The 27,923-nt window shown below is 34.2% G+C and overlaps 3 protein-coding genes across 3 annotated transcripts; all 3 read right to left on the bottom strand.

The window, feature by feature from the left end:
* Positions 1–13,760: 13,760 nt before the first annotated feature.
* On the bottom strand, positions 13,761–16,354 carry LOC139875217 (F-box/FBD/LRR-repeat protein At1g13570-like). Its single transcript, XM_071862560.1, has 5 exons — positions 16,327–16,354; positions 15,090–15,259; positions 14,434–14,991; positions 14,121–14,285; positions 13,761–14,054 (listed from the first exon to the last, which is right to left on the bottom strand). The coding sequence occupies exons 1-5, from the start codon at positions 16,352–16,354 to the stop codon at positions 13,761–13,763; spliced, it is 1,215 nt and encodes a 404-aa protein (XP_071718661.1).
* A 2,883-nt stretch (positions 16,355–19,237) lies between these two features.
* On the bottom strand, positions 19,238–20,812 carry LOC139875216 (F-box/FBD/LRR-repeat protein At1g13570-like). Its single transcript, XM_071862559.1, has 3 exons — positions 19,976–20,812; positions 19,640–19,804; positions 19,238–19,531 (listed from the first exon to the last, which is right to left on the bottom strand). Exons 1-3 carry the CDS (start codon positions 20,810–20,812, stop codon positions 19,238–19,240), a joined length of 1,296 nt encoding a protein of 431 aa, XP_071718660.1.
* A 3,198-nt stretch (positions 20,813–24,010) lies between these two features.
* LOC139875215 (F-box/FBD/LRR-repeat protein At1g13570-like) lies at positions 24,011–25,554 on the bottom strand. The gene is made up of 3 exons (XM_071862557.1): positions 24,712–25,554; positions 24,415–24,588; positions 24,011–24,310 (listed from the first exon to the last, which is right to left on the bottom strand). The coding sequence occupies exons 1-3, from the start codon at positions 25,552–25,554 to the stop codon at positions 24,011–24,013; spliced, it is 1,317 nt and encodes a 438-aa protein (XP_071718658.1).
* Positions 25,555–27,923: the final 2,369 nt, after the last annotated feature.

The raw sequence follows: 27,923 nt of genomic DNA, 5'->3' as shown, positions 1-27,923 counted from the left end.
ATAAGATTGTTATAGTTATAGAAATTGAATTAAAGTTTGAATATGATTATTAACTTGTATTAGAAAGATAACCTACTGTAAGTAACAAAGGTTTCTTGATCTTGGATGATTACTTGGAATGGATTTAGAAAACTTGGAAGTAAACTTGCAATCTTGGAAGTATTCTTGATTTTATGAAACTAGAACTTTTGGAATTTATGAAGAACACTTAGAACATGAAGATAGAACTTGAGAGAGATCAATTAGATGAAGAAAATTGAAGAATTAAAGTGTTTGTAGGTGTTTTTGGTCGTTGGTGTATGGATTAGATATAAAGGATATGTAATTTTGTTTTCATGTAAATAAGTCATGAATGATTACTCATATTTTTGTAATTTTATGAGATATTTCATGCTAGTTGTGAAATGATGGTTCCCACATGTGTTAGGTGACTCACATGGGCTACTAAGAGCTGATCATTGGAGTGTATATACTAATAGTACATACATTTAAAAGCTGTGTATTGTACGAGTACGAATACGGGTGACTACGAATAGAATTGTTGATGAAACTGAACGAGGATGTAATTGTAAGCATTTTTGTTAAGTAGAAGTATTTTTATAAGTGACTTGAAGTCTTTCAAAAGTGTATGGATACATATTAAAACACTACATGTATATACATTTTAACTGAGTCGTTAAGTCATCGTTAGTCGTTACATGTAAATGTTGTTTTGAAACCTTTAGGTTAACGATCTTGTTGAATGTTGTTAACCCATTGTTTATTATAAAAAATGAGATGTTAAATTGTTATATTATCATGATATTATGATATATAATATATCTTAGTATGATATATATACAGTTAAATGTCGTTACAATGATAACCATTACATATATGTCTCGTTTCGAAATCATTAAGTTAGTAGTCTTATTTTTACATATGTATTTCATTGTTAATACACTTAATAATATATTTACTTATAATTTAACATAATTAACCAAGTGTATCAATATCTTAATATGATTCATATGTACCTAGTAAGACGTTGTTATAACGATAATAGTTATATATATCGTTTTCGAGTTTCTTAAATTAATAGTCTCATTTTTATGTATATAACTCATTGTTAAAATACCTAATGAGATACATACTTATAATAAAATCATGTTAACTATATATATAACCATATATATGTCATCGTATAGTTTTTACAAGTTTTAACGTTCGTGAATCACCGGTCAACTTGGGTGGTCAATTGTCTATATGAAACCTATTTCAATTATCAAGTCTTAACAAGTTTGATTGCTTAACATATTGAAAACACTTAATCATGTAAATAATAATTTCATTTAATATATATATAAACATGAAAAAGTTCGGGTCACTACAGTACCTACCCGTTAAATAAATTTCGTCCCGAAATTTTAAGTAGTTGGGGGTGTTGACGTATCTTCTGGAAATAAATGCGGGTATTTCTTCTTCATCTGATCTTCACGCTCCCAGGTGAACTCGGGTCCTCTACGAGCATTCCATCGAACCTTAACAATCGGTATGTTGTTTTGTTTAAGTCTCTTAACCTCACGATCCATTATTTCGACGGGTTCATCAATGAATTGAAGTTTTTCATTGATTTGGATTTTGTCCAACGGAATAGTGAGATCTTCTTTAGCAAAACATTTCTTCAAATTTGAGACGTGGAAAGTGTTATGTACAGCCGCGAGTTGTTGAGGTAGCTCCAGTTGGTAAGCTACTGGTCCGACACGATCTATAATCTTGAATGGTCCAATGTACCTTGGATTTAGTTTCCCCCGTTTACCAAATCGAACAACGCCTTTCCAAGGTGAAACCTTAAGCATGACCATTTCTCCAATTTCAAACTCTATATCTTTTCTTTTACTGTCCGCGTAGCTCTTTTGTCGACTCTGGGCGGTTTTCAATCTTTGTTGAATTTGGATAATTTTCTTGGTAGTTTCTTGTATTATCTCCGGACCCGTAATCTGTCTATCCCCCACTTCACTCCAACGGCGCCATCTCAATGCTTGAATGGTAGCTGTTGTTGTAGGAAAATTCTGCTAACGGTAGATGTCGATCCCAACTGTTTCCGAAATCAATAACACAAGCTCGTAGCATGACTTCAAGCGTTTGTATCGTCCTTTCGCTCTGCCCATCAGTTTGTGGATGATAGGCAGTACTCATGTCTAGACGAGTTCCCAATGCTTGCTGTAATGTCTGCCAGAATCTTGAAATAAATCTGCCATCCCTATCAGAGATAATAGAAATTGGTATTCCATGTCTGGAGACGACTTCCTTCAAATACAGTCGTGCTAACTTCTCCATCTTGTCATCTTCTCTTATTGGCAGGAAGTGTGCTGACTTGGTGAGACGATCAACTATTACCCAAATAGTATCATAACCACTTGCAGTCCTTGGTAATTTAGTAATGAAATCCATGGTAATTTTTTCCCATTTCCATTCCGGGATTTCAGGTTGTTGTAGTAGACCTGATGGTTTCTGATGTTCAGCTTTAACCTTAGAACACTTCAAACATTTTCCTACATATTTAGCAACATCGGCTTTCATACCCGGCCACCAAAAATGTTTCTTGAGATCCTTGTACATTTTCCCCGTTCCAGGATGTATTGAGTATCTGGTTTTATGAGCTTCTCTAAGTACCATTTCTCTCATATCTCCAAATTTTGGTACCCAAATCCTTTCAGCCCTATACCGGGTTCCGTCTTCCCGAATATTAAGATGCTTCTCAGATCCTTTGAGTATTTCATCCTTTAAATTTCCCTCTTTTAGAACTCCTTGTTGTGCCTCCTTTATTTGAGTAGTAAGGTTATTGTGAATCATTATATTCATAGATTTTACTCGAATGGGTTCTCTGTCCTTCCTGCTCAAGGCGTCGGCTACCACATTTGCCTTCCCCGGGTGGTAACGAATCTCAAATTCGTAATCATTCAACAATTCAATCCACCTACGCTGCCTCATATTCAGTTGTTTCTGATTAAATATGTGTTGAAGACTTTTGTGGTCGGTATATATAATACTTTTGACCCCATATAAGTAGTGCCTCCAAGTCTTTAATACAAAAACAACCGCGCCTAATTCCAAATCATGCGTCGTATAATTTTGCTCGTGAATCTTCAATTGTCTAGACGCATAAGCAATCACCTTCGTCCGTTGCATTAATACACAACCGAGACCTTGCTTTGATGCGTCACAATAAATCACAAAATCATCATTCCCTTCAGGCAATGACAATATAGGTGCCGTAGTTAGCTTTTTCTTCAATAATTGAAACGCCTTCTCTTGTTCATCCTTCCATTCAAATTTCTTCCCTTTATGCGTTAATGCAGTCAAGGGTTTTGCTATTTTGGAGAAATCTTGGATGAATCTTCTGTAGTAACCAGCCAATCCTAAAAATTGACGTATATGCTTCGGAGTTTTTGGGGTTTCCCACTTTTCAACGGTTTCGATCTTTGCCGGGTCCACCTGGATACCTTCTTTGTTCACTATGTGACCGAGAAATTGAACTTCTTCCAACCAAAATGCACACTTTGAAAACTTAGCGTACAGTTTTTCTTTCCTCAATACTTCTAGCACTTTTCTCAAATGTTCTTCGTGCTCTTGATCATTCTTTGAGTAAATAAGTATGTCATCGATAAAAACAATGACAAACTTGTCAAGATATGGCCCACACACTCGGTTCATAAGGTCCATGAACACAGCTGGTGCGTTAGTCAATCCAAACGGCATAACTATAAACTCGTAATGACCATAACGCGTCCTAAAAGCAGTTTTTGGAATATCATCCTCCTTTACTCGCATTTGATGATATCCAGAACGTAAATCGATCTTCGAATAAACTGACGAGCCTTGTAGTTGATCAAATAAGTCGTCAATTCTCGGCAGTGGATAACGGTTTTTGATGGTAAGTTTGTTCAACTCTCTGTAGTCAATACACAACCTAAATGTACCATCCTTCTTCTTGACAAACAAAACAGGAGCTCCCCATGGTGATGTGCTTGGTCGAATGAAACCACGTTCTAATAGTTCTTGCAGTTGGCTTTGCAGTTCTTTCATCTCGCTGGGTGCGAGTCTATAAGGAGCACGAGCTATTGGTGCAGCTCCTGGTACAAGATCTATTTGAAATTCAACAGATCGATGTGGAGGTAGTCCCGGTAATTCTTTCTGAAATACATCGGGAAATTCTTTTGCGACGGGAACATCATTGATGCTCTTTTCTTCAGTTTGTACTTTCTCGATGTGTGCTAGAACAGCATAGCAACCTTTTCTTATTAGTTTTTGTGCCTTCAAATTGCTAATAAGATGTAGCTTCATGTTGCCCTTTTCTTCGTACACCATTAAGGGTTCTCCTTCTTCTCGTACAATGCGAATTGCATTTTTATAACATACGATCTCTGCTTTCACCTTCTTCAGCCAGTCCATGCCAACTATTACATCAAAACTCCCTAACTCTACTGGTATCAAATCAATCTTAAATATTTCGCTACCCAGTTTAATTTCTAGATTCCGGCATATATTATCTGCTGAAATTAATTTACCGTTTGCTAATTCGAGTAAAAATTTACTATCCAACGTCGTCAATGGACAACTTAATTTAGCACAAAAATCTCTACTCATATAGCTTCTATCTGCACCCAAATCAAATAAAACGTAAGCAGATTTATTGTCAATAAGAAACGTACCCGTAACAAGCTCCGGGTCTTCCTGTGCCTCTGCCGCATTAATATTGAAAACTCTTACGCGGCCTTGTCCATTCGTGTTCTCCTGGTTCGGGAAATTTCTAATAATGTGGCCTGGTTTTCCACATTTTTAACAAACTACATTGACATAACTTGCTCTGACACTACTTGCTCTGCCATTACTCGTTCTGACACCATTTGTTCCTTTCGTTCTGTTAACCCCTGGTCTGTAGACCTCACACTTCGCCGCGCTATGACCATTTCTTTTACACTTGTTGCAAAATTTGGTGCAGAATCCCGAGTGATACTTTTCACACCTTTGGCATAGCTGCTTCTGATTGTTGTTGTTGTTGTTGTTGCGGTTATTATTGTTGTTGGGATGATTGTTGTAGTTGCTGTTGTTGTTGTTGTTGTTGTTGTTGTTGTTGTTGTTGTTGTTGGGCCGTTTGTTGTAGTTGCGATTGATGTTGCGATTGTTGGGATAGTTGTTGCGATTATTGTTGTAATTGCTGTTGTTGTTGTATTGGTGATTCTTATCACCGTTTTCCTCCCACTTTCTTTTGACTTGCTTCACATTGACCTCTTCAGCAGTCTGTTCTTTAATTCTTTCTTCAATCTGGTTCACTAGTTTGTGAGCCATTCTACATGCCTGTTGTATGGAGGCGGGCTCGTGTGAACTTATATCTTCTTGGATTCTTTCCGGTAATCCTTTCACAAACGCGTCGATCTTCTCTTCCTCATCTTCGAACGCTCCCGGACACAATAGGCACAATTCTGTGAATCTTCTTTCGTACGTGGTAATATCAAATCCTTGGGTTCGTAACCCTCTAAGTTCTGTCTTGAGCTTATTGACCTCGGTTCTGGGACGGTACTTCTCGTTCATCAAGTGCTTGAATGCTGACCACGGTAGTGCGTAAGCATCATCTTGTCCCACTTGCTCTAGATAGGTATTCCACCATGTTAACGCAGAACCTGTGAAGGTATGCGTAGCGTACTTCACTTTGTCCTCTTCAGTACACTTACTTATGGCAAACACTGATTCGACCTTCTCGGTCCACCGTTTCAATCCGATCGGTCCTTCTGTTCCATCAAATTCCAAAGGTTTGCAGGCAGTGAATTCTTTGTAGGTGCATCCTACACGATTTCCTGTACTGCTAGATCCAAGGTTATTGTTGGTATGTAGCGCGGCCTGTACTGCGGCTATGTTTGAAGCAAGAAAGGCACGAAATTCCTCTTCACTCATATTCAAGGTGTGTCGAGTAGTCGGTGCCATTTCCTTCAAAATAGTCAAATGAAACGAGTTAATCATATAGAATATCAAGAGTAGTCAATAGTATTTCGTAGCGTAATATGAACTTATTTATAAAAGCTCTTTCTTCATATTAGCGTTTTATACTCTTTAATTCGGGTAGTACCTACCCGTTAAGTTCATACTTAGTAGCTAACATACCATTTCAACTACTACAATTCTATATGAAAAACTAATCACAAAAAAAAAAAAAAATATCATATTCAAACCTTTATACAATAACTTGCAAACTTACAATACTGCTATTTTACATATAGCATGAAATATAGCACATAAAACTTTGATACAAAGTAGTTGCGAAGATAATTCTATTTAATAAATAAGGCGTTCAGCAAAGGCAACAAAGACACGTAATTCATACGTCCAGAAACAAGTCATGCATTCTGGTTTTACTAATACTACTTCCCATCCTTGGTCTTGTGAAACGTAACCGTTGTGACCGATAGTATGACAACGTGTTGTAACATTGTCAAAAGGATGAAGGTTACGTAATGTCCAACAGTCCCGTAGCAATCTAAAAACCTCATTTCTTACCCCAATTACCGACTCCGTCACTTGTGGGAACGTTTTGTTTAATAGTAGTAGCCCGATGTTCTTGTTCTCACTTTGGTGAGAAGCGAACATTACTAACCCGTAAGCATAACATGCTTCTTTATGTTGCATGTTAGCCGCTTTTTCTAAATCACGAAGTCCTATATTCGGATATATTGAGTCAAAATAATTTCTTAACCCGTTGCGTAAAATAGCATTTGGGTTCCCCGCAATATATGCGTCAAAGTAAACACATCGTAACTTATGGATTTCCCAATGTGATATTCCTAATCTTTTGAACGAAAGCCTTTTATAAACCAAGGCATTCTTGGAACGTTCTTCGAATGTCTTACAAACTGATCTCGCCTTAAATAGTTGTGCCGAGGAATTCTGACCGACTCTAGACAAGATTTCATCAATCATGTCTCCGGGTAGGTCTCTTAAAATATTGGGTTGTCTATCCATTTTGTGTTTTTAAACTGTAAAATAGACAAGAGTTAGATTCATAAAAGATACTTATTAATACAAGCAATTTTTACATATATCATAAAGCATAAGCACACTATATTACATATATTACACCACACGAATACAACTATCTTATTCCGACTCGCTCGTTTCTTCTTCTTCGGTTTTGGTTCATTTTGCCAAGTTTCTAGGGAAATATGATGTTCCCCTAATACTAGCCGTCGTTTTCCACAACGATTTAGAAAAACCTGGTGGTTTAGAGGTTCTCGGGTCATTGTTACAACTTAAGGACTTCGGGGGTTGACGATACATATAAAGTTCATCGAGGTTGGAATTAGATTTCTCTATTTGTGTTAGGTGACTCACATGGTCTGCTAAGAGCTGATCATTGGAGTGTATATACCAATAGTACATACATCTAAAAGCTGTGTATTGTACGAGTACGAATACGGGTGCATACGAGTAGAATTGTTGATGAAACTGAACGAGGATGTAATTGTAAGCATTTTTGTTAAGTAGAAGTATTTTGATAAGTGTCTTGAAGTCTTTCAAAAGTTTATGAATACATATTAAAACACTACGTGTATATACATTTTAACTGAGTCGTTAAGTCATCGTTAGTCGTTACATGTAAATGTTGTTTTGAAACCTTTAGGTTAACGATCTTGTTGAATGTTGTTAATCCATTGTTTATTATAACAAATGAGATGTTAAATTATTATATTATCATGATATTATGATATATAATATATCTTAGTATGATATATATACAGTTAAATGTCGTTACAACGATAATCGTTACATATATGTCTCGTTTTGAAATCATTAAGTTAGTAGTCTTATTTTTACATATGTATTTCATTGTTAATACACTTAATAATATATTTACTTATCATTTAACATAATTAACCAAGTGTATCAATATCTTAATATGATTCATATGTACCTAGTAAGACGTTGTTATAACGATAACCGTTATATATATCGTTTTCGAGTTTCTTAAATTAATAGTCTCATTTTTATGTATATAACTCATTGTTAAAATACCTAATGAGATACATACTTATAATAAAATCATGTTAACTATATATATAACCATATATATGTCATCGTATAGTTTTTACAAGTTTTAACGTTCGTGAATCACCGGTCAACTTGGGTGGTCAATTGTCTATATGAAAACTATTTCAATTATCAAGTCTTAACAAGTTTGATTTCTTAACATGTTGGAAACACTTAATCATGTAAATAACAATTTCATTTAATATATATATAAACATGGAAAAGTTCGGGTCACTACAGTATGTATGAACTTGCATGGTTTATGGACGTTTACATATTCTAATAGATGTTCTAGGTCCTAGGGGGAGTTGTTGATACATTTTATGTAAGTCCCTAGACATATAACCCATGTCCATTGCAGGTACAACAGTTTACAGGCTACCATGATCGCTCGTTATTATCCTATCTGTGTTTGTATGTGGTTACAGGTACTGTAGGTACCCGATTTGGATGTTTGACTATGTTAGACTTAGTCAGACGTACGAGTGAAGTCTCACTCGTACGGCTGACAGGCTCATATGCACGGTTGATGCTGAGCTAAGTCACAATTATAACCTAAATGAGATGACACGAGTGAGTGATCACCCGTACGTGTGAGGAAGCTAACTCGTACGAGTGATGGATGACTCGCACAGGTGAGTCAACAGCAGGGGTATATAAGTGTTATGTTCTTCATTTTAGGTTAAGCCTCTCATTACACACACATCACTCAGATCTGGTGAGCTCATCCGATTCTCTCTCAGCCCAAATCACCCAGGTGGTGAATAATAGCTCTAGGTGTTGATCTAATCACACATGATTTATTGTGGTTTGACTTAATTTATCCCAAAAAGCTTCTCATATTCACTAGAGGGTTTGATTCACTTATTCCGCCATTGTGTGAGTTAAATCTGTTAATTTCTAAGTTCCTAGTCATGTTTCATCATAGGGTTTGAGTTTTTTTCAGTCACCCTTTTGGTTGGAATATGCATAAAACTAGGATCAAATTTCGGGTTTGAGGGAGTTTTCCTCACCCATTCGATTGATGGTTTTAGTTTATATGATGAATTAGGGTTTGAGGGTTTAACCCTCACCCATTTGGTCGGTTTTTGCAGTAAACAAGAAATTGGAGGTAGAGTTCTACCTCTTGTGGTGCCGTTGCAGGTACTCGGAAGGTTGCCGCCGGCCGCTGCAACTGTTGTTGTAACCTTGCTTACCCCTCTGCTTCATTTCCGGTTGCTCCACCATTCAGGATAACCAATCAGCTTGAAGCATTGAATTATCTTGTGTTGTGGCACACCACAATAAACACAACTCAGCTCTTATGGTGGTGGATGGTGGTTTGCAGTGGTTTTGTCTGTTTTGGGAATGGATGTAAGTGATTGTTGTTTTAATGGCTAATAGAGAGCACCCAGGTAACTGTGTTTAATCTTTGGTATGCTCAAATCGTTGCAGCTTGTTTGATTAATTAAGCTACCGTCATTATTTGACATGGTAGCTATTTTTATTGAGCTACCGTCAATTCTAGACATGGCAGCTTGAAATTTTTTTTTCCCTGGTAAATGATTTAAGTTGAAAACCGATGTATTGATCCCTTGATCTACACCATTAGCTCTGATACCATGTTTTCAAAGTAATAAATTGAAAAAAAAAAAAAAAACTGATCTTGTATTGATTTAAGAATTGATACAATTGTATTGTGTTTTTTGATTCATTACAAGTGGGTTTATATACACTAAAGTATGCAACAGTCATTTCTATTAAGAGTTAGGCTCCAATTGACTTTTTGGAACCACTTTTATCAAAGAGGAAATGTGCAGTTGCTGGTAACCGTTGGCTGTCTTGACTTGGCAGATTTTGTGGCATCTTGTGACTATCTGTAAAAGGGAGATGATGAGAAGCCTTTCTCTGATCCTAAGGTTAACTTACCAAAAACAGGAATGTTCCAAGTGCATGAAATCTTTTGGTATTCTTTAACAGTATCATCTTATCTTTATTACTCTGAGTTATCCAATTCATTAATCTCGAATCATTGAATCAACAATTCCCCCTCCAGTTTCAATCATTTCCTTTCAATTTTTACAAGATGCCTGATTTAATTTCTTCACATACATAAATTAGGGTTTAATTGTTAGCAGTTTTAATTTTAATTATATGCAGAACATTCTGAATAACAAAAAGGATGTTAGATACTAAACATTTCGAATTCAGGGTTTAGGTTTTGGATATATATACAACAAATACATATATATCATAATTATAATTATGTTTATTGAGAGGAAAAAGAAAGGATTGAAACAAGGATTGAATGTAGTAGTATTTCAAGGACGTACCTGTGATGGACCAGCACGTTTTGTTTCTTATGAAGCTGCAAATGTGTTAGTATATGTTTGAATTTACGGATACGTAATGTTAAAAATAAAAAATAATACTGTAATAAAAAAAAATTCTTATGGAGCTTGTTTATACGTGATCTGGAGTGTATTGGTCATGAAGGTTGTTTTGGGTTTGTAGGTAATGTAACAAAATATAATTGAAGGTTGTTGATATTTATTTCTGGCTAGCGACTAACAAGTATCAGTACAAACTAGAACTACTTAACGTGTTAACGTGATGAGGTGGAATGTTGATTGATATTACCCTCGGGACGGATCCCTGTAGACCCAGTTCACGGCTAGAATGCTGTGAGGTGGCTTTATCAATCTCGTGGATCCAAACTATGAATTGGTCCGTCTATCGCTCTGCGGCTAACTACTAATTTTCTAGAAAGAGAAAGTACTGTGTGAGAGATGAAATGTGTTTTCTGTCACAAGTTCAGTTATCTGATGTTCCATGTGGCTATTTATAGGTGTGAGTGCTTCGTAATGTTCAGAGACACGTGACATACTGTCATTGATTGATTCATGAGAGAAATACGTAACCGACATTGTGTTTTACACTGACGTGACATGTGTGCTGCTCACGTGCTTACTTAAAGGCTTAAACATGAAAAGTTGCGTACATGGTTTACGCAAGACGTTTTGTGGCCTGATGTGTGATTTATTTGTTATCCATGACGGAAAACGTTGAACGAATAAATATTAAAAAATGCTTTTATTTCTTTTTGCCATTCTCACAGCTAACGAGTGTGTGTACTATGTAAAGGTTAATCGAACAGAAAACGAATGATTTTTTTGGTATATATATATTTTTTTTTTTTTTTTTTTTTTTTTTTAAGTTTTTGAAATTTATAAATTTAAGGAACATGAGTTTTAATAGAATGACTTTTAAACTTTACTTATGAAACTGTTATATTAGTTCCTCCATTGTTACTATTTATTATTAGGCTCATTCCAACTTAATTCTTCAACTAAAACGTCTCGCATCCAATTTTGGATTATTCCATTTCTTTAACCATTTAATTATTGCTGTGATCTTCAACTGTTTTTTTTCCTTGGTTTATAATTGTTGTTATTAATTGCAGTTTGATTGAATGCCGGTGCTTATTGAAATTAAAGTAAATAAATTGAATTAGTTAATACCTAACTGCTTACTGTACTAGATTAAAAGCAATTGCAATCAAGAGTAAGAGGTCTGCTATATGAATTGATAATATCCAATTTTTATAAATTAATGAAGGATGACAAACCACCACTAGCTGGTAGTCGGCTTTTTCATATCGGTCTCATGTTCAAATCTCACTAGTTAGATAATTTTGGTGACTGGTAAAGGGGCCGAAAAAGGTCACGGAATACCGGTTAAGATGGACACGTATATCCGATTGTATAACCTAAACATGAAAACCTCATTTGTTCACCCCTTTAACTGTTTACCTTTCATGTAATTGAGACAAATTCTTAATGAAGTTTGGCTAAATTAGCTGTAGCGTCGTTGAGAGCGCGTTAAGTGCAAAAGAGTTATTCAGCTTTAACCTGTTAACAGGATAAATAAATTTGATTCAATATGAGAATCCATTAATAAAAGGCAATTTTTGGATATAAAGTAATTCACTGTATAAGTGACAGAATAGATGTATTTGTCTTGAAAATGTATGTCCATACAAAGCTATAAAATTTGGAAATCATTGAGTTACCATAGCTTCATCATTTAGATTGATTAAATCGATTGTCAATGTTTTTTTCCGGTTTTATATTTGAGTATGCAGTCTTCTTTCAATAATTCAAGGGAAATTTTCATACAGTTAATGATAAGCATGTAATGTAATGCATTACTTTTTGCAAGTTTTTTATGTTATTTCATATTATCTCAGAATGTTGAGCCTATATAACATATTTGTATTATACTTTTTTATGTTTATCATATTTAAAGTGAACTGATACTGTTTATCCAGCTAACAATTTGTTGTAAGTTTGGTGGGAAAGCAGCAACGATATCCTTCCGAGGTTCTGTTAGGTATCATGTCAGATACAAATGTTCATGCAACTTTATGCGACCTAAATGTTACTTAACTTTGGTATTTTTGTTTGTTTGTTTGTTTAATTGAGAAATATACATGATTTGTACAGAGTGCCTCATGAGGCTGGTGCTGATACAGCAATTATCAATATAGGCAAAACTCGAGCTGATGATATTGAATATTTGAAAATAAACCCGAGACTAGGAGAGGTATATCGTACCTGAAAATCATTTTAGTGTGAGTTTAGCATTTGATTATTGTGCGGTTGGAACCTAAAGTTTAACAATCTGTGATGCTGACTTCATCAATTTCTCTTGGCACGATATTATGGTACAAGGTATCTGTTCTACATGTTCTTGTATTTGACTATAGTCCTTATGTGATCTGAATCCCGTCGTTTTTGTTCTTGTTTGCTCATCTGATGTATGTGTGTATGAAAGTTATTTTCCATTCATCGTAAATATGCAATTAAATTTGTGTTTGTATAAGCAATATCTAGAAATTTAATATGTATTATGTATATTTCATTCAAACAAATCAATGTATGAAATAGTTGCTTCATGGATGTATGTTGATAAAGTATCAAGAAGTATCATGCAATGTTCATCTGATTTCATTTTCTTGAAGTTTAATTCGCCAGCAGTTAATTTTGAGCTGCAGAACTATATGAGCGAGTTAAGTATGAACCATTTAATGACAACATTCAAACGACATACACTTTAAGGACAAATATGGTGTCTCTTTTGAGTTATTGGATTGCTTTGTATAGTTGTGTTCTGCAACTAGTCTTGGTGGGTGTTGTCATTTGATGTATATTGGTGCAAAATAAAGATGTTGCATGTGGCTGCCTGAAATTGTCACAAAACACCCATCGGATAGGGCGCTTACAATTCGGGTAAAGGAACTCATATGGTAAGAGTAGCCTTGTTGACGAGGACATGTGATACAAAGCTGCCTGAGCTAATTGAAGGTACTTAATTGAATCTTCAAGGCTCTGGTGAAGCTCACTAAAATTTCACTGTTTATAGACAGATTTGAACTAGTTTGAACTTGTCATAGGATCCTTGACCAATGTGAAGCTGCATGATTCAAATTTTGATCACGGTAAACCAAAAACTCATTTCTTACCAATAACTGACTTTATCAAAATATTTTATATAGAGAACTAGAATTCTGCATCAACCAACTTTCAGATTTTATACATGGAAAATGAAAATGACATATAAAACATGGAAAATAAAAATGACATATAATTATATAATGCATATAATTTAAATATAAATAAATGAAGTGCAATGTAACTATAATTATTAATGAATTATGGTTACGGATCCAAGAAAAGAAGCTCTGCTTTTGTGGAAGCTCTTGGGAACCGCATAACATCCTTAGCAAAGTTGTATTTTTCATTAGCATCAGTAGTTGCGCTGGGTCGGATTGATATGTTCTCAAGAGTGGGAGAATGATCAAGTAAAAGCTTTATAAACAGCAACAAGGGTCTTGATCTTTCTACATGGATAATATTTATAGTTCTCAATAGATTTAATGTCTGGTCCAAACAGTTAGAAGATTCCAAATAAGTTGATGTTGGTTTCACATCCAAATGCATGTTTCGAGGACCCTGGAAATACATTAAAAGTGAGACCATGCATTTAAAGTACACGAGAAAAAGTTTAGGACTCTTTACCTGATTAGTCACAGCGATCCGTTCTAAGTTAGTTGAGTTCCGAAGAATGCATAAAACACATTGAAGTTGAAACAAATCACCAAATTCGAAGTTTAGTAAGTTAAGAGACTTTAAGCTAGTAGCAGGGTGTAGAAGCCACTTGGGAATATTTTCTGCAATAGAAAACTGTGAGGGTGAAAGTAAGATTTTGAGTTACCAAACAAGATATGGAAGACGGTATGGAAGACGATATGAAAGAATATATGAGAACTAACTATACGCCGAGTCGAATGGTAAAATTCTCTTGCTCAAACAACAAAAATTCAAATCATACCTGGAGAAAATACCCCTCAATAAATAAATCCACTAGACATGGCATAATACTTAACAAGCTACCCAAATTAACTCTTTCAACTCCTTGAATGGGTTTACCGAAAGCTATACCAACCGCACTAAGACATTCACTATGCAATAACTGAAGCAAAATTGCATCAGGGCAAATTAAGACCACTAACCGAAACAACTTTGTAGACTTAATCTTGAAATTGTCAACATTGGTGCATGCAACCAGTTTCAACATCTTAAGCTGTGGTAAGTTGATGATCGTTCCATGCAAGTTAGCCCCAAATTCAATATTCCTGAGCAATAGATTTTCAAGATAGAGAAATCCTTGAAAATTAAGTGGTGGTTTAATGATACAGTTTTCAAGTTCTAGCATTCTCAATTCTTGACAACGGAAAAAATAACATGGGAGTTGATAACGTCGGTTTTTATTAATAAGGACGAGTTTTCTAACACCGTCTCTTGACAAGGATAAAATCCATTGATCGACTTCTTGGAAGCTATCAAGATCCATTTTTGGTATGTGAAGATGTAACTTTAACAGAGGACCCTTTAGAAAGTTAAATATTTGGTTTGTGATCCTAATAAACCCATTATGACCAAAAGTTCCATTTTTGGCAAAATTTCTGAGAAATGTCTATCTAGAACCAGTGAACTCAATGTGGTCCATTTGTACGCCCACTTTTTTGATAAAGCGTGTGTCCTCACAGCATCTTGAACGGGGAGCTTCTCTAAAATCGAGTAAATCAAATACTCAGGCAAGCAACTGAATCTATCCAGTTCAGTAGAAGTTACAAACCTCCTCTCAGTATTGTTATCTGTCATTATTCAAGAAAACAAAGACTGGTTTATTCAAAAGGAAAACAAGTTCATCATTATACATAAAACAAGTTGACATAGCTAATACTCTTGAATTTTGTTACTATATATTGTAAATGAACTTGTCAATAACAGGACACCTGACAAAAATAAATATTTTTTATGCAATTATTGATGGTTGAAAGCATTTTTCTTAACTTTCTTAATAATATGGCCCTGACTATATAGTTTGGAGTAACATTTTCTATCAGTCATCAGAATTGAACATTCTCCTTGCAACATACAGTGGAATGATAGTCAAAATATAAGCAATGAAATATTGAAGCGAAAGGTAGAGATATCAACACACATCTCAAAGATAGAAAACGAGGCGACTGCATAAATAAAAAAAAGTAGTCATCAAAACTTATAAAGATGAGTATTCGAGCAAGAAGGTTCAAAAGGTTGTTAAGGGTAAGAATGAGGGTAATGGAATCTTAAATGGATGTAATAATGTCCAATAACAGAATAGGGAATTAATGTTGACCAATAACAGGATCCTTTTACTTATATCTGCAGACTTATAACTAGTGCCAACAATTAATTTTTATTATTTTATCAGTTCTTCAATTAGAAAAACTGGTTCTACCTCTACCTTTTATCAATTTTCAACTAATTACAGTTTCGCTTTCACTGTGTCACATCTTTTAATCCTAGACCAATTCAATTGATGCAACTATTATTATAGACAAAATGACTTGTAAACAATGTATAATTATGCGCAAACCTTAAGCAATCGATTCAAACCTGCTGCTTTATGTTTAGGGCTTCTAATAAATTGATAGTAATAATTTCAGTTACTTGAATATTTTTCGAATAAATCTCTAACTAAGGTGTAGCAACAATAAATAATCAAATTACTGAACCAGGATCTACGAATTCAACTGGAATACAGAATGTTTGAATTACAGATTACAGATTTAAATTAAAGAAGGTAAAAAGTCGAATAGAAATAACAACAGGAAACAATTTTTGTCAAACATTTCGTTTATATGAAAGAATCGAACCAAATTAAAAATTAACTTACCGATATTCGGAAATAAAGATGAATCCATCGGAGTACCGATTCAAGTTTAGCGACCAAATTGGAGTGCCTAGTTTTTCAGAGTTTAAGGTTTTTTGGGTTTAGGTCGATGAAGTTTTTAATAAGTTAAAGTAAACATCCCTCAACTTTTGTTATATGTGTATGCTTCAGAACCAAAAGTTTTATTTGCAGAATGGGTCCCTTGTTCAGTTAAAATTAATAAAATATTCTTTATTTAAATTAAAATTTTAGTTATTTTCTTTGATTGAAATCGATGAAGATTTCCACATGCAAGATGGTCAAAATGAGATAGAGTTCATAAGAAAGCTAGAAAAATCTACTGCACGCCTGAATGAACTAGTCTTGCTGGATATGACCAATTGTGTAAACGTACGAGAATTTCCACACTTGCGTCCCTTGTATATGTTGAAATATGTGCTTGCCGAAACCTTGAAGTTGTTGGAAGTTTATGATGCTTGAATTCACACTCCCATTTGTTTAACGATTCTTTCCCTAATGACTTGTCAGTAGAGTAATCTAGTTTCAATAGAGAGATTGATTCTAGAAGGAAACAATATAACAAGCTTACCAAAATGTATTCAAATTCTACCTACATTTATATATCTCAGCGCTAACCACTTTTCAAAGATCCAGTCAATTCGAGGATCTCCAGCTATGCTTTTGGAAATAAACGAATGCCCAAATTTATGGGAGGTGGAGGGTTTTTTTCAAGTGGAATTCAATAGAAAATGTGGAGAAGAAAATAATAGAAAAAATGGGGTTGGGATCATTAATAGAGCTGGGTAGTCTTGATTATTCTAAACCAATGGTGGTATGTTCGACTTTGTTCTGTTTTGTGCTATGCTTTTTAACTAGTTTAGTTTCGTTGGCTTATATATCATTAATAAATGTTACTGAGAATCAAAATGAAAATGAATGATAGAGGATGGTGTATATGCAGGTATTGTATGAATATGGTATATTCGGCACATGGGTTACAGGGAACCTAACCCCTTGTTGCAGCAGCTACATGCAATGTATCATAAAAAGGGACCACAAATATCATTTAGAGTTCCCGAGAATGATTCAACACCAACAACTAGCTTCAACTTGTGTCTAGTATATTCGGGCATATAAGATTTGAAGATTCAAGTATATAACAAGACTAAGGATTTGTTATTGAATTACACATGTGAAAAAACGGATGAAAATGGTATGACAAAAAAGAAAGGGTGGGTAAGCCTTTGAAGGTGTGGCAATCTATTAGAACATGGAGATGAAGTTTTTGTACGTATCATTTTAGTAGATGATTCTAGAGTGTTGTTCAATGCTATAGAAGAATGTGGTATAAACATTATATACAAAGAAGAATATGATGGCGATGATACAGAAAGAAAGGAGGGCAACAGTAAACTAATGATGAGTGAAAGTGATGGAATTGCATGGAGCGATAGAATGGTTACAAAAATATCGTATTGTGTTCTTAACGGGATGACTTGTAATTTGGAAATTAATAATTTTATGGGATACTGTTTATTTTCTCGACTTTTAACATGTGTAGAACAAAGGGAGGGAGAACGTGTATTTTGGGTCGGTGATAGTGAGGTATAGATGAACTATGTGATTGAATTGGCTAGGATTCATCAATGAAGCTAGGTACACATAATTATTGTAAACTAAAGGTACGATCTTCTTTTTAATTATTACAATTTTGTAAACTAAAGTTACAAATGGTTTAATTATCAATACATGGAGTCCGTTATTACCGGATCTAATTGACTAATTGGTTTAACGTCTCTCTGTTTAAAGGTTGTGTTTTTTGGTAATAATGTGCCTAAAGAAAGAGCGATTGTAGCTATGGAAGTTGCTGTTGGGTGTGACGCTTTCCTTGTTCGTGTTCACCGGTTATGACAATGTCCGCTTTCCGGCTTGTCAAGTACAAATGTTCATTTGATATTTTTTTGTGGTTTGTTTTTGATTAATTGAGAAATCGACATGAATTTTACAGAGCATTTTATGATGAGGCTGGTGCTGCTACAGCAATTATAAATATAGGCAAAACTGGAGCTGATGATGATATGGCAGATTTGAAAATTAACGCAAGACTAGGAGAGGTCTGTTGTACCCGAAAACCATTTGAATGCGAGTTCAACAATTACCTGAATCCTGGATCACTTGGTGTTCCTGTTTTTCAAGACTTCAAACAAGACTAACTGTTTGTTGTGGGGTTAGAGCCTAAAATTAATCGATTCGCGTGATGTTGACTTCGCCAACTTCTTTTAATGGGTTACCGCAAATATTGAGATCCTACTGTTGGCATGATGTTATGGTACAAGCTTTTTGTTCACATGTTCATGTTTTTGCTCTTTTTTGTTGATACTGGTATATGTGTGTCGTCAAGTCATTTGGCATTCAAAAATAAATTTGTGTTTGTATAAGCATTATATGGAAATGTAATATGTATATTGTATTCAACCAAATCAGTGTATGAAATATTTCCTTCATGGGTGTTTGTTACTAAAGTATCATGCAGTGTTTGTTTGATATCATTCTCTTGATCTTAAATTCACCAGCCATTTATTTTGAGGACTTGTCTCCATAATAAGAACATATGAAGTATGTGTTTCAAACATTCTTGCAAGTAGTTTGATTAGTTCGAATCAACCAGTAGTTACATACACAGCTCTCAAAATATAAAAAGAGAAAAAGCTATTAAAGAACTATATCATGCAAGGAGTGTTTGAGCTCATTTTGTATCAAATCAAACTGACTAGCAAGCTGTTCAAACGCTTAAAGCATAAACCAATCAGGTTTAACATTATATAGTATATACAGAGAACATAACATAAGCGATGGTCAACGATAACTAGTATGCATATAAAATGCAATGTAATATAAACTTAACGGATTGTGGTTAAGGATCCAAGTAGAAAAGCTCTGCTTTTGCGGAAGCTCGTGGGAACTGCATAACATCCTTAGCGAAGTTGTACTTTTCAAGAGCATCAACGGTTACACTGGGTCGAATTGATACTTTTTCAAGAATGGGCGAATGATGAAGTAAAAGCTTTATAAAGACCAACACAGGCCTTGATCTTTCTACATGCATAATATTTATAGTTTTCAATCGGTTCAAATTCTGGTCCAAACAGTCAGAAGCTTCCAAATAAATTGATGCTGGATTCACATCCAGTTGCTCGTTTTGAAGACCCTAGAAAATACAATAAAAGTGAGATTGTATATTAAAACACCTATCTTAAATTACTATATAAGCACACACAACACAAAAATACAAGAGAAAACGTTTGGCACTCTTTACCTGATTATCGAAATCAAGTCGTTCTAAGTTAGGCGAGTTACGAAGCATACATAAAACACCTTGAAGTTGATTTAAATCACCAAATTTAAAGTTGTGTAAGCTGAGATACTCTAAACAATTAGCCGGGTGTGGAAGCCACTTGGGAATGTTTTCTGCAATACAAAACTGTGAGGGTGAAAGTGAGATTTTAAGTTACCAAAGAAGATATGGAAGACAATATGAAAAAACATATGAGAACTAACTATACGCCGGAGTGGAATGGTAAAGTTCACTTGCTCAAAGGCAATATGATGAAGAACAAAAATTAAATATTAGAATTAAAAATTCAAATCATACCTGTAGAAAATACCCGTCGATAATTAAATCCCCAAGACATGGCATATTACTTAACAAGCTAGCCAAATTAACTCTTTCAGCTCCTTGAATGGGTTTACCTATAGCTATACAAAGCGCACCAAGACATTTACTATGCACTAACTGATGCAAAGTTGCATCAGGGCAATTTAAGACCACTAACCAAAACAACTTTGTAGACTTGATCTTGAAATTGTAAACATTGGTGCATGCAACCAGTTTCAACATCTTAAGTTGTGGTAAGTTCATGATAGCTCCATGCAAGTTAGTCCCAAATTCAATATTCCTAAGACATAGATTTTCGAGATAGAGAAATCCTTGAAAATCGAGTGGTGGCTTAATGATACAGTTTTCAAGTTCTAGCATTCTCAATTCTAGACAACAACAAAAATAACATGGAAGTTGATAACGTTGGTTTAAAACAGTAATGACGAGTTCCCCAATAACACGGGCTTTTGACAAGGATAAAATCCACTGATCGACTTCTTGGAAGCTATCAAGAGCCATGTTTGGTATGTGGAGATGTAACTTTAAGATAGGACCCTTGATAAAGTTAAAGATTTGGTTTGAGATGGTAAAAAACCCATAATGACCAAAAGCTTCATTTTTGGCAAACTTTTCTGAGAAATGTTTATCAAGAACCACCGAGCTCATTTTGGTCCATTTGCACCTCCAACTTTTTGATAAAACGTGTGTCCTCACAGCATCTTGAACCGGGAGCTTCTCGAAAATCAGGTCAATCAAATTCTCTGGCAAGCAACTGATTTTATCCACTTCAGTATTGTTATAACGTGTGTCCTCAATATTGTTACCTGTCATTACATTCAAGAAAACGCGGAATGATTTATTCAAAAGGAAAACAAGTTGACATATAGCTAATACTCTTAATTTATGTGTTATTGTAAATGAATTTTTCAATAACACGACACCTGACAAAAACAATATTTTTTCTGCTATAATTATTATTGATGGTTAAAAGTATTTTTCTTAACTTTCTTATTAGTATGGCCCATTTTGCATCAATCATCAAAATTGAACATTCTCCTTGCAACATACAATGGAATGTTAGTCAAAATATAAGCAATCAAAAATATGGAAGGAAAATGTAGAGATATCAACACACATCTCAAAGATAGAAAACGTGGCAACTGCAGAAATAAACAGAGGGCATCAAGACTTATAAAGTTGAGTATTTGAGCAAGAAATAAACAAAGTGTACATCTTAAATGGTTGTAATAATGTCCATCGTAAAGCAACATTACTATCGAAAAGCAAGCTGCGGGCCAAACAAACTTAAAACTAAGTAGAGAGTGAAAATGGGGAATTAAAAACAACAACATCTACTTATACCTACAGAGTTATAACTTATAACTAGCGCCAACGATTAATTTTTACTGTCTTATCAGTTCTTCAATAAAAAAATAAGAAAAAAAAAACTGGTTCTATCTCTATCTTTTATCATTTTTCAACGCATTACATTTTCGCTTTCACTATGTCACATCTTTTATTCCTGGACCAGTTTAATTGATGCAAATATCATTATTTACAAACCTGCTGCTTTACTTTAAGGCTTGTAACAATTTCGGTTACTTGAATATTTTATGAATAAATCTCTAGCTAAGGTATAGCAAAAATAATTAATCGAATTGTTAAACCAGGATTTACGAATTCAGCTGGAATAAAGAATGTGTGAATTACAACATGAATCAATTCATTTCAAACATAAGTACGTCTATATGAAAGAATCATACCAAATTATGAATCCATCGGAGTTACAGATGAATCCATCGGAGTACCAATTATAGATTAGCGCCCAAATTGCAGTGCCTTCGAGTTTAAGTTCTTCAGAGTTTTTAGGGTTTAGGTCGCTGTAGTTTCTGATAAGTTAAAGTAAACACCCCTCAACTTCTCAACTTTTTTTTTCTTTCTTTTGTATGCTTCAAAACCAAAAGTTTTTATTGCAGAATAGGTCCCTTGTTCAATTTCAATTTGATTTTTTTTTGAACGGCGGTCCCTTGTTCAATTTCAATTAGATTAATAAAATATTCTTTATTTAAATTTGAGTTTTAGGTATTCCTTCTATTGAAATCGATGAAAGATGCTCAAAAAGTTAAAATGTAATAAAGTTCAGGAAGCTTGATAAATCTATTGCATGCCTGAATGAACTAGTATTGCTGGATATGACCATTTGTGTAAACGTAGGAGAATTTTCACACTTACATGTGTCCCTAGTATATCTTAGAGGGTGTTTGGTTTTACATTTTGTTAGTAATTTTTTGATTATCACAATTACAAAACGCAAATAATTTATTTTCAGTGTTTGGCAGTTAACATTTGAAAATTGATTAATTGCGATTTAATGGGTTAAAAACGCGATATTGAAATAGTGACATGGGAGGTACTGCACCAAAAACATGATTCTTATCTCGAGTAAAAATTACCGAATAGTCCTCTAAATATTTATGAAGCTTCCGTGGTATTTCACTAAAATTTACCTACTCCACCTCCATCTCACTCAGAGGCGGATCTAAAGTGTTAAGGAGGGGGGCGGCGCGCCCCCGATAGATTTCGAAATTTTAGTGCAAATTTTTTCAGTTTTTCGATTTTGCCCCCGGTGAAATTATTTTTTGCCTCAAACCCTTCATATTTTGCTCCAAAACCTTCATATTTTACCCCAAAACCTTCGTATTTTGCCCAAAAACCTCCAAATTTTGCTCAAAAAACTCTATATTTTGCCCCAAAACCTCTATATTTTTGCCAAAAAAATTTCCCTACGTTTTAAAAAAAATTTCGCCTCCGGTGAAAATTTTTCCTGAATCCGCCACTGATCTCACTATTTAATTTATTTTCCATTTTACGTTTTTTTTTATATCTTAATGTGGATAACACGTATACCTCTTATACTTGATAAGAAATCTTTTATGATGCTATCTTTTAAAAAAAAAACCCACTTGTCAAAATACTAGCGTTTAGATGGGAATATTATCTTTTAATCCAAGCCATTAAAAATGCTTATGAAATCATTTAGGGAAACCAACAGTAGTTATAGTTTTTAATTCCCTTCATGCCCATTGTTTAAATAATTATTTACTTAGTTTACTTAAATTTAGTAAAAAAGCTGGATAAACTGATACTAAGAGAGGTATGTTGTACCCGAATCACCTACAGAGCTCAAACACTATCTAGACTAAGAGAGGTCTGTTCGCTATTATTGCAGATATTACCACGGCTGCTCAACACTGGATCGCTCAGTATTCCTGTATTTTAAGACGTCAAAAAACAAGACTATACGTGCTAATTGGTTATTGTGCAGTTGGAACCTAAAATTTATCAATCTGTACTGCCTGACTTCATCAACTTCTTTTAATGGGTTACTGCATGACGTTATGGTACTTAATTCACATGCTCTTGTGTTTGACCTTTAGTCATTTTGTGATCCGAAACCGATCGTTTTGGTTCTTGTTTGTTGAAACTGATATATGAACGTGGTGAAGTTATTTTCCATTAACGGTAAATATGCAGAGATAGATTTGTGTTTGTCTCAGCACTATCTGGAAATGTAATGTGTATATTCTATTCAAACAAATCAATGTATGAAATAGTAGTTTCATAGATACTATTCACTAAAGTATCATATCATGCAATGTTTGTTTCATATCATTCTCGTGATCTTAAATTCGCCATCCATTTATTTTTGAGGACCTGTCTCCATAAGTATTTGCAAGTAGGTTGATTAGTTACATACAGCTTTCAAAATATAAAAAGAGAAAGAGCTATTGATGAGCTATCATGCAAGGAGCTTTTGATCTCATTTTGTATCAAATCAAACTGAGTACCAAGATGTTCGAACGCTTAGAGCATAAACCAATCATGTTACTGGTTTCATCAAACATTATTTACAGATCAGTAGAGTTGTGCATAGGTCCCACAGCATACATAGCATGGAAGATAGCTAACGGTAACTAGTATGCATATAAATTGCAATGTAATTTAAAGTCATTAATAGATAGATTGTAGTTACGGATCCAAGTAGTGAAGCTCTGCTTTCGAGGAAGCTCGTGGAAGCCGCATAACATCCTTAGCAAAGTTGTACTTTTCCTGAGCATCAGCAGTTACACGGGGTTGAATTGATATCTTTTCAAGAGTGGGAGAATGTTCAAGTAAAAGCTTTATAAAGAGTAACAAGGGACTTGAACTTTCTACATGGATTATTTCTATAGTTTTCAATCGGTTCATTGTCTGGTCCAAATAATTAGACGCTTCCAAATAAGTTAATGCTGGTTTCACATCCAAATCCAAATGCACGTTCCAAAGACCCTAGAAATACATTAAAAGTGAGACTAGCGGTGCATTAAAAAAAACTACCTTAAGTTACTATATAAGCACACACAACACAGAAAACACAAGAGAAAACATTTAACACTCTTTACCTGATTATTCACATTGAGTTGTCCCAAGTTAGGTGAGTTCCGAAGCATACATAAAACACCTTGAAGTTGATACAAATCACCAAATTTGAAGTTACGTAAGCTGAGAGTCTTTAAACTATTAGCCGGGTGTGGAAGCCACTTAGGAATATTTTCAGCAATAGAAAACTGTGAGGGTGAAAGGGAGATTTTAAGTTACCAGAGATGATATGAAAGAAATGTTCTGTTGCTCAAACGCAGATAAGATAAAGAACAAAGATCAAATATTAGAATTTAAAATTCAAATCATACCTCGAGAAAATACCCGTCGATAAGAAACAACACAAGACATGGCATATTACTTAACAAGGTGGCCAAATTAATTCTTTCAACTCCTTGAATGGGTAGTATGAAACCTATACCAACCGCACTAAGACATTTACTATGTAATAACTGAAGCAAAGTTGCATCAGGACAATATAGGACCGTTAACTTATATAAACTTGTAGACTTGATCTTGAAATTGTAAACATTGGTGCATGCAGACAGTTTCAACACCTTAAGTTGTGGTAAGTTGAGGATAGTTCCATGCAAGTTAGCCCCAAATTGAATATTCCTAAGCACAAGATCTTTGAGATAGAGAAATCCTTGAAAATCGAGTGGTGACTTAATAATACAGTTTTCAAGTTCTAGCTTTCTCAATTCTAAACAACGAAATAAATAACATGGAAGTTGATAACGTTGGTTTAAATTAGTAAGGATGAGTTCCCTAATAACACCATCTCTTGACAAGGATAAAATCCACTGATCGACTTCTTGGAAACTATCAAGAGAAATGTTTGGTATGTGGAGATGTAACTTTAAGAGAGGACCCTTGAGAAAGTTAAAGATTTGGTTTGAGATCGTAATAAACCCATTATGACCAAAAGCTTCATTTTTGGCAAACTTTTCAGAGAAATGTTTATCAAGAACCAGCGAACTCAGTGTGGTCCATTTGTACCTCCAACTTTTTGATAAAACGTGTGTCCTTACAACATCTTGAACGGGGAGCTTCTCTAAAATCGAGTCTATCAAGTTCTCTGGCAAGCAACTGATTCTATCCAGTTCAGTACAAGTTACAAACCTTCTCTTAGTATTAAAATTATTACCTGTCATTTAATTTAAGAAAACCAAGACTAGGTTATTTAATAGAAAACAAAATACATGAAACTAGGAAAACTTATATATAGGGTTGTATAGTGATGCAACAGACATTGGAATGATGCCGAATGACATACTAAGTGGTAGAACTTAGTAGCTACCAATTCAAGTGTACTTAACCATCTGATGGTCACAATAAAAGCATGAAATATTGAAAGGGAAAATAGAGATAGCAACACACATCTCAAAGATAAAAACCAAGGCGACTGCAGAAATAAACAACGTGGGCATCAAAATTAAAAAAAGCTGAGTAGTAAGACAAGAAGGTTCAAAAGGTTATTAAGGGTATGAATGAGAGATACGAGATCTTAAAATTAAAAAAAGTTGAGTAGTCAGAGTGAACATGTGAAATTTAAGCTGATCAATAAAATGAACATTTTACTTATACCTATAGAGTTATAAGTAGGGCCAACATTTAATTTTCAAGGTATTATCAGTTCTTCCTTTAAAAAGGCTGGTTCTACCTCTCTTAATCTTTTATAAATTTTCAACAAATCAGGGTTTCGCTTTCATTATCTTGCATCTTTTAATCAGTATAGACAAAAAAAAAACTTGTAAACATTGTATAATTATGCGAAAACCTAAAGTAATCCATTCATACTTGCTGCTTTATTTTTAGGGCTTCTAACATATATCTAGGTTAAATTCCGATCACTTGAATATGTTTCGAATAAACCGCTAACTAAGTTATAACACTGATAATCAATCGAATTGTAAACCGGAATCTACGAGTTCAACTGGATAAATAATGTATGTATTATTATAGAATTAAATTAAAGAATGTAAAAAGTCGAATAAGAAATTACAACAGGAATCAAGTTTTTTCAAACATAAGTACGTCTATATGAAAGAATCAAACAAATTATGAGGTAGAAATTATATTACCGATATTAAGAATTACAGATGAATCCATAGGAGTACCGATTGGAGTTTATCGTCCAAATTGTAGTGCCTTTTCGTTGTAAGTTTTTTAGAGTTCAAGGTTTTAAGGGTTTATGTCAAGGTAGTTTAATAAGTTAATCATCCCTCAACTTTTGTTTTATGTGTATTTTCCAAAACCAACTTTCTTTGCAGAATAGGTCCCTTTGTTCAATTAAAATTTTAAAAATTACTAAAATACTCTACTTAAATTTTATTTAATATTTTTTTTCCTTCAGTTGAAAAAAATCAAGATCGCATACCAAGATGCTCAAATGTGATGGATTTTTTTTACCTTGTGCAGTTTTTATGTTAGGGTCTTTGTTGTAATTAAGTCAAATTTTTAATCAATACGTGGTTACTACTATCCTTTTTACGAAACTTTGTAATTGAAAGGTTTGTTTTCAAACCTATGGGCGACGAATTCATCACTACTCTATGCATAACGTTTGTAAGCAATGTTACATGGTCAACCAAGATGCGCAGCTAGAGTTTTGAGTTTTGAACCTGAGAGTTCTTGTGGGGATATCAAGACACGTATTACTATGTCATCTTAGATCCATGTGATGTGAGTCATTATGTGATTTTGAGGATTCAAATTCTGGAACACTACTAAAGATTTTTAGAGCGGTTATGTTCAATCACTAATGTGTTTTTAATTAAATATTGCTTTCTAGTTTAAATGTTTATTGTAATTTTATAGGTTTAAGGCTCTAGCAACATCAGTTCAAACACACCATTAACATCACCATTAACATTATTTAAACTATTCAAGAAATTGTTCAACTGTAATATGGAAGAAGACTTTTGAAGTAGTCTTTGTAATTGAACATTCGAATAAGTCCACATAATAGTTTAGTCCAACTGCACTATATTAAATGAAATGTATCTACTGTCAAATTTTTCACCACAAGATTTATTATTAGATTCATTAAAAGACAGAAAAGTGATCCCCGATGCAGATCCACCAACCGCTAAAGATGTCAATCTTTTGTATCAATTTTTTGATAGAAGGTATGTCCTGATGCAGTCATATTGGGTGGTGTTATTGAACGTTTATGCTGATCTACATTGTATGAAATGGTTTGTTCGTTACATTGTGCAGTAATAAGGTTGTGGTTTTGACTGGAGCTGGGATAAGCACAGAATGTGGTATTCCCGATTATAGAAGGTATTCATGATTGTTATGTTTTCCGTTCTGCGTTCTGTAGATGTGACAGTTTAGATCAATTTATTTGTAACTGAATCAATTTAGGTTACATTATATCTCTCAACGGGGGCAGAAGGTAACATAGCAAGTACTATCTTAATAGAGAATGGATCAAATGAGTTGAAAGACACCCAACGTGTATATTCGGTCCATAAAAACCACCTAAATCACTTTAATCAAAAAATATTACTAGTTT

This window comes from Rutidosis leptorrhynchoides, chromosome 11 (assembly GCF_046630445.1).
Source record: "Rutidosis leptorrhynchoides isolate AG116_Rl617_1_P2 chromosome 11, CSIRO_AGI_Rlap_v1, whole genome shotgun sequence".
Taxonomy (NCBI): Eukaryota; Viridiplantae; Streptophyta; class Magnoliopsida; order Asterales; family Asteraceae; genus Rutidosis; species Rutidosis leptorrhynchoides.
The sequence above is the reverse complement of the archived record's forward strand: the minus strand, read 5'-3'. Positions and strand labels throughout refer to the sequence as shown.

What these genes read in the sequence shown, in the direction of transcription:
- LOC139875217 (XM_071862560.1), bottom strand. Translation starts at nt 16,354, where the DNA reads ATGGATTCATCTTTATTTCCGAATATCG. An exon ending in GGACCACATTGAGTTCACTG is followed by an intron (nt 14,992 to 15,089) that starts GTTCTAGATAGA and finishes AACTTTCTAAAG; the next exon opens with GGTCCTCTGTTAAAGTTACA. An exon ending in TTGAGGGGTATTTTCTCCAG is followed by an intron (nt 14,286 to 14,433) that starts GTATGATTTGAA and finishes TCACCCTCACAG; the next exon opens with TTTTCTATTGCAGAAAATAT.
- LOC139875216 (XM_071862559.1), bottom strand. Translation starts at nt 20,812, where the DNA reads ATGACAGGTAACAATATTGAGGACACACGTTATAACAATACTGAAGTG. An exon ending in TCGACGGGTATTTTCTACAG is followed by an intron (nt 19,805 to 19,975) that starts GTATGATTTGAA and finishes TCACCCTCACAG; the next exon opens with TTTTGTATTGCAGAAAACAT. An exon ending in GACTTGATTTCGATAATCAG is followed by an intron (nt 19,532 to 19,639) that starts GTAAAGAGTGCC and finishes TGTATTTTCTAG; the next exon opens with GGTCTTCAAAACGAGCAACT.
- LOC139875215 (XM_071862557.1), bottom strand. Translation starts at nt 25,554, where the DNA reads ATGACAGGTAATAATTTTAATACTAAGAGAAGGTTTGTAACTTGTACT. An exon ending in TCGACGGGTATTTTCTCGAG is followed by an intron (nt 24,589 to 24,711) that starts GTATGATTTGAA and finishes TCACCCTCACAG; the next exon opens with TTTTCTATTGCTGAAAATAT. An exon ending in TGAATAATCAGGTAAAGAGT is followed by an intron (nt 24,311 to 24,414) that starts GTTAAATGTTTT and finishes ATGTATTTCTAG; the next exon opens with GGTCTTTGGAACGTGCATTT.